Source organism: Lagopus leucura, unplaced genomic scaffold, assembly GCF_019238085.1.
Source record: "Lagopus leucura isolate 7727_CA_CO unplaced genomic scaffold, USGS_WTPT01 Super-Scaffold_1, whole genome shotgun sequence".
NCBI lineage: Eukaryota > Metazoa > Chordata > Aves > Galliformes > Phasianidae > Lagopus > Lagopus leucura.
In genome coordinates, this window is record NW_024962250.1 from 40891527 (window position 1) to 40898533 (window position 7007).

General features: G+C 48.8%; 1 protein-coding gene across 1 annotated transcript in view; it reads right to left on the bottom strand.

Annotated features, from left to right (window-relative positions):
• Nucleotides 1-61: 61 nt before the first annotated feature.
• The window catches only part of SAV1 (salvador family WW domain containing protein 1), a 9134-nt gene continuing 2188 nt past the window's right edge, over nt 62-7007 (bottom strand). Inside the window, exons 3-5 of the mRNA XM_042872069.1 lie at nt 4640-4910; nt 3204-3347; nt 62-1153 (exon numbers count right to left, since the gene is read on the bottom strand). Coding sequence (XP_042728003.1) covers nt 952-1153; nt 3204-3347; nt 4640-4910 — 617 coding nt within the window. The 3' untranslated portion in view covers nt 62-951. The remainder of the gene's footprint in view (nt 1154-3203; nt 3348-4639; nt 4911-7007) is intronic.

Consider the following 7007-nt stretch of genomic DNA (forward strand, 5'->3'; position numbering starts at 1 on the left):
TCAGGTCTGAACCTTCGCTTTGGCCCCTGGGGCAGCAGAAATGAGCTGATCACCCCCCGGCTCATTAAACAAAGTGATTTTTATTGAATTCATAGGATTTACAAGAAACGTCTTTTTTCTTTTTGTCTGCAACCGTGTTTTTATTGCACTAAAAAGAAATCCATAAATAACATTTCAGGACAATCGATGAACCAGATGAGAACAGCGGTGAGGCTTCCTCGCTGTACACGTAAAAATTTCCCCCAGGTAAGGAACCCAAACAGAAGACACAGCTCGGTTCAGAAAGAGCAGTAAGAAAGGAGGAGGTGGGGACCCATCCCTGACGTTTCCAGGTGCGGGGCTGGCGCTCACATGCCGCACTGGGGAAGCTCTGCAGTGAGGTTGGTCCTTAAGGAGGGTCAGTGTTTTCCCCCTCTGCCGCCTGTGAGGTGGGGTAGGAAAGCTAAAGGAACAACGAAGTAAAAAAATAAGGCAACTCCCACTTTGCTGGTGTGAAGCACGTGGCAGCTCTGTGTGCTGCAGGACTGGAACGCGTCCATTAAAGCTGTAAGCAGAGCTCACAGGAAGGCCTGAGGGAAAGGCGCTGCACCAGGGATTGCAGGGTGCTTTGCATCCAGGGCCTTTCTGCTAACTGCATCTATTGCTGCTTCAAAACATGCAGTCAGCTCCTCTGTAATGCAGCTGACTGCTAGGAAAGGAGAGCAGAATCAGCTCTCTGCTCCAGCTCCACGCTGGTTTTCAGCATAATAAACTAGTTTTTGTATGGAAAAAGATTAACAAACGTTTCTCATTTGTATAAACAATACATAATACATGTAGAAAAATATTCAAGAGGATAATAACAAAGGTGCAATGTCAACAAAAATAAGCTGCCTTTTCAACCAAAGCACTTCTTTATGAACTGTGGGGGCTTCTGAAAGCTCCTGTCCTCCCCTGTGTCCGTGGGGCAGCTCAGAAGTTCTTGCCATGCTGCTGGGCGTACCACTGCTGCCGCTGCTTGCGGTGCTCCAGCTCGGTGAGCAGAGCCTGCCTGTAGGCTTCATACAGCTTCACAATGCGCTCCAACTCCTTCATGAAGAGCAGCTTCAGCATGCCCTGGTAGGTGTCCAGGTCTGCCAGCTGGAACAGCTCCCACTTCAGGATGTGGTCGTACCTGGAGTGGCACAGAGGGTTACCTGTGGCTGCTGCGCTGCCCTGTGTTCATACTGTGCTGCTTTTGCTCACTGCATCTCAAACTGTGGGGCATGAGTCCCATGGGACAAGGGGAGGAGAGGACCAGGTAGCATCAGTGAGGAGAAACAGCCCTAATTAGAGGCCACGTCACCTCAGTGCCAAACCTCTGGCTGACAGTGAGCTCCCCTGTCTGAGCACCACAGCTTTGCTCTGTACGAGATGCTGCATCCTTCCTGCAGGTTCATTATTTCCTGCTCCTTCCCCACACTTCTAAACATCTGTAATTCACCTGCGATGCGATTTTCTCATCTTGGGTATCAGCAGCTGACAAGGCAGCTGCTGAAAGAACGAGAGACAAGATGGAATGAGCAGAGCTATGAGATCCTGGTTACATGCAGAAAGACAAAGGTTCTGATCTGTGCTTCAAAAGAGGTGGGGAAGGATCTGAACTGCAATCTCTGTTCCATGGAAGGCACTGCCAGATTCCCCACCCTCAGTGCCCCACACATGAAGTCCATCAAACTCCCAGAGCACCAACCAGGTGCTCCTGCTGACTGCAAGGATGGATAAACACAGTGTGCAGGTTTAGCTGTTCTTTAAGGAGCCCTCAAGTCAGCTGCTACCTCTCCCCCTCCCTTTCCCAGTACAAAATCAGCACGAAACAGGGTTTGCTTCTTCACATTTGAGATTGCCACAAACTCCAGGGTTTGTACCAGCACTGCTTCAGCTGAAGAAAGGTAAAAGGTGAAAGTGTGTGATTTTGGGTTCCTCCCAACACTGATTTCAGTGTGCCAGCCTTTCAGAGAATCTTACAGTGCTAACCTTCAAGTTTCAAGAGAAGAACCAGCAAGAACCTACACAACACAGGCTGAAATACTTAAAACTGTGTTGTCTAGATGTGCCAAAGTCCTAAATAAAGAAATGCAGCTGCAGCCAAAACCTAGAAGTATTTCTAGGAACTCAGCCCTCTCCCAGGTTACAGGAACTCAGCACGCCCATGCTGCACAAGCACACCACTGGATTGTAGGTGCACTTAAATCAGGGTGGGTTTGCCAGCAGCCATGAGAAGTAATCAAACCCACTGCAATTACACGAAATAGAAGCAGCTGAAAAGTTCAGCTGCAAATCACTGACTGCCACACTGTCTGACAATTCCCAACTGCGCCCTGCTGCACGGCTCAGTCTCACCACGTTCTCCTCAGGAAGAAGTAGATGGTTTTATAGGTACTGAAATGCCACCTGGATGCTTTTAGGAACTGATTTTCTACTCAGTGTCAGTCTTCTGCAGAGCTGCAGCCATCAGAACACGTTTCATTGCATTGACTCACATTGAGTCCTGGAGAAGATCCCCTGCTCCTAAAAATACCCCGTGTCATTTCTATGCCATGGGGTGCCATCCTCACACTGAAAGTAAAGCCCCCAGTTCTGCAGGGAGTGTTAAGCAATGCCTCATGCAAAGCCAACCCATTAGAAGTGGTCTCCAATCTTCTGCTAAGACACAGATAAAGACCAGTTGTGCTTTTTTCCAACTTACCCATTTCCACCTGCATGAGTCAAGAGTCCAGTCCTCTTACCAGGCCAATTTTTGCTATGTTTTTGGGAGATTTAAGTGTCATGCATATGACTTAGATCAAAATGTATATAACACGGGTTATATGCATGGCGAGTGATCTAATATAGTATATTAATATTAATATCTAATAATATATATGTGTACAAACTATATATGTTTTAAAAGCACATTCTGACAGCAGTTTGTTGAATGGGCGATTGAGCAACAAAAATTACAGGTCTGAAGTGTTCAGACTGAATCCTCAGCCAGCAACGGTCCACTCAATTTAGTCTGACTGTATTTCTGATATGAAAAATCCAGCACAAATTCCTCATCCACTGTCAGCAGCAGCTCTCACTCAATTATGGAACAGCCAGCAGCTGGAGCTCTACTTTCAGACAGCAGAATCCACTTGGTTTCTGTCTAAACGATGCAGGTGTAATGTGGTGCAAAATAAGAGTAAAGAAAACCAGCTTACTTGACAGGAGCCCTGGCGTAGACCTGCAGCCAGTCTGGAATCTCTGCAGTGTGGTAGGGGTTTGCAGGGACGAGGAGAGGCTGGCTTCTCTCTGCCTGCTGGGGCTGGTAGGTCACTGGGGGAGGCTGGTCGTAACGGGGAACGCTGTGTGGAGGAAGGCAGAGAAATTCAGCAAGCAGCAAGCAGGATGTCCTGCTCTCATTAAGACAGAGATGGACTTCCTGCAGTATAGCAAGAAGGATCAAACAGCAGAAATTGACTGGTAGATTTGGTGCGTGCTAACTTGATTTTACCTTCATGTTTTAAGCAGCTAAAATATCTTTGCATCCCAGAGATGACTTACTTGGGTTTCAGAGACAGCTTCCCAGAACATCAATCAAGTTTACCTTCAGTCCAAAACTCAATTCTGCTCTCAGCAGCTTAGCTGTTTCATCAGCAGTCACAGAGAAAGTCACAGCTGCTTTATTTTAGTAAGGTAAGAATAATACCCTGTTTCTAAAGTGAACTAACAGAAGAGACAGAAACCAACAATTACAGCTTTAAAAGTCTCAGTTCAGAAGCAGTAAAGCTTACTTTTGAAAAATAAGCTGGTTTTGGCACATAGTATGTGAGGCAAAAGCAGTTCATAGAATCACATCACAGAATCACAGAACAGCCCGGGCTGGAAGGGACCTCAAGGATCACGAAGCTCCAACCCCCCTGTGCCATGCAGGGCCACCAACCTCCACATTTCACAGCAGCCCAGGCTGCCCAGGGCCCCATCCAACCTGGCCTTCAACACCTCCAGGGATGGACGGGGCATCGCAGCCTCTCTGGGCAGCTGTTCCAGCACCTCACCACTCTCACAGCACACAACTTCCCCCTGACATCCAACCTCCATCTGCCCTCCCTCAACTTCAAACCATTTCCCCTTGTCCTGCTGCCATCTCCCCTTTCCAAGAGCTGACTCCCCTCCTGTCTGCAGGCTCCCTTTAGGTACTGCAGGCTGCACTGAGGTCACCCCGCAGCCTTCTTTTCTCCATGCTGAACAAGCCCAGCTCCCTCAGCCTGTCTTTGTAGTGGAGGTGCTGCAGCCCCCTGCTCATCTCTGTGGCTCCTCTGGACCCTCTCCAACAGCTCCCTGCCTTTCCTGTACTGGGGGCTCCAGACCTGCACACAGCACTGCAGATGGGGCCTCACAAGAGCAGAGCAGAGGGGGACAATCACCTCCTGTCCCTGCTGCCACCCCCTGCTGATGGAGCCCAGGACGTCATTTGCCTTCCAAGCCACAAGAGCACACTGCTGGCTCACGCTCAGCTTTTCATCCATCAAGACCCCCAGGTCCTCCTCTGCAGGGCTGCTCCCAAGAACTGCTCCTTCCAGTTTATGGATGCCATTTCTACGTTCCCAGCTGAACCAGGACAAGGCCAACCACAACAACAAGCCTGCCGCCATACCTGGGAGCGCAGGGATGTTTGTATTGAGCTCTTTTATTGATGTGATCCACATAATACACTCCAAACTCTGCGGACTCCACTCTCTCCCAGCCCGGTGGCAGCCCCTCCCGCTCCAGGGGGTGGCTCCAGTGCGTGGTGTTGGTGTTGTGGTCGATGTAGTACTTCCTTCCTCTGATAGTCCAGTCCACCGACCAGCCGGGGGGCAGAGGTAAGTCTTCAGAGCTGTGATTTGTGAGATTTCCTAGGGACGTAGCAGCAACTCTCCCGATGCCTAAAGACAGAAAATCCAGGTGTTTACCTCAACGGGGAGCACCTCAAACCAACGTTCCCCCCTCCACAGACACAGGGCACAATGAGCAACGCTGCCAGGTTTCCAGCACACCCCTGTATATGTTCATAAAAGAAATCCTGCTCAGGTTATGATCATAGACTTGGACTGCCTGGAAAAGAAATCACATAGCAAAGTTTTCCAGATTAACCACTGAAGAACAGTAACACAAGCAGGAGGGAAGAGTCAGGCTCGTGCAGTGCAGCCATCAGCAGCCATTCCAGTTTCCTCTGCCCTTTCCTCCTATGTCCTGTGGACACTCAGGGCTGTTCTATCAGCTCCCTTCCAAAGAAAAATGAGGGAAAACAACCAAGTGATGCAATGAAAACTTCCACAGATGTCTTTCACCTTCTGGGTGCCTACTGAATGTGCTCCTGCTGGCTGTGCTGGCCCAAACTCAACTCTACTTAAGGCATTTCCTTCACTTATCTGCAATTCTACAGTTATTCAGTCTTTGGATAAACAAAATTCCAATTAGCTTTTCATCAAATGCATCTATTCACCCTCAGCACTCAGGGTTTGTACATTACTATTTCCCCACAGGCACAAGAAGGGGTGTGGGAGCTCCTTTCCCCAGTCTCTTGAAGTCAGGAAGAGATATGACCATAAATGCTGTGTTAGCCAATGAGGAACACATCCCTCTGCTTGTTTTGCACAGCTAACATTTTGGTGCACTTATTCCTGAGTGGAAGGAAAAGGCACAGCCTTTCAGGTACAGAATTCACTCCGAATGACAACAGGAAGAGCAGAGCAGCAGAAAAGCTCTTGTATTTCTCAGCAAATTCCACACTCCTGTTGGATGACCACAGGAACGGCTCCTTCCACCAGCACACACAGCCCTTACCTGCAGAATAGCAGACTGAGAACCAGCTGGGCTGTGATTCCAGTGACAGATCAACGTCATCACCAACGCAGTGGAAAGGTTTCAAAGCAACAGAATGAACAGAAGGGAGTAAACACAAGCAGTTCCTCCTCAGTTCTGCCCTGCAGGAGGCATCTGCTCACCTACAAACCCATTTCTGGCCTGCGTGTGCTCTGCACTGCACAGCCTCACAGTTTCTCCCCTTGTCAGAGCACTCACCCACTCACCAGCTTTGTGAAGGCAGGCTAATAGCTGTGTCCACGTGACAGCTCCATCCTCACTAGGATTAAGCAACTCAGCCCTCTACTTCCAGTGAGAAGGAGCATGCGAGCTGCTGCCTGACCTTTAGCCATGCTGGGGCCAGGGAGAGCATTTCAAACCCTAGCCATGGTTACACCACTGGTTTTGTTTGCATTCCAATGACAAAATACCAACATTTAAGCTTCTTGAAAATACTGCACTCTGGGTAAGAAGTGCAAATAAACAACAAATATTAAACCACAAATCCAAATACCCAGATTTGACAGAGGGGAACAGTTTTCATAAAGGTATAAACATATTTTGCTGCTCTCCCCACCAGCATTTTGTCTAGTTGTGCTTTTTGAAGAGTTCCTCCCACTCGAATTCCTTCATGATTGCAGCAGCAAATACAAATGGATTTGATTCATGGGGTAAAGGTGAATGTTTCTTTAACACTTTAAGGCTGGTATCAGAAGTTGCCCAAGGCAGGATGACGAACAGGCAGGAAGCCACCCTCAAGTTCTGCTGCCACAAGGCCAGTGCGTGCTAAAGAGAGCCAATGAAGGCTGGAGGATGGACTCAGGTAAATAGGAAAGCCAGCATCTGATCATAAGCAGAACTGCTATGGGAAGCAGGCCAAAAAGCAAAGCCATGCCTTGCTGGCAGGACAGCGTGGGCAGCTCTGCTTCTGCAGCAGCAATCACCTCCAGCTGCATGGCTTCTGCCCTCAGTACACTGGGATGTCAATCTCAGAACTGTCGTATACAGGTCAGAGATGCTCAGCTCACCACTCAAAGGGGCATAAATAAACTCTGAGGGCTTGGCTACAAGTTAGTTCCAATCTATGCTATAGATATAACAGTCTGTGACAGAACCACAGAACGACCCGGGTTGGAAGGGACCTCAAGGATCACGAAGCTCCAACCCCCCTGTGCCAT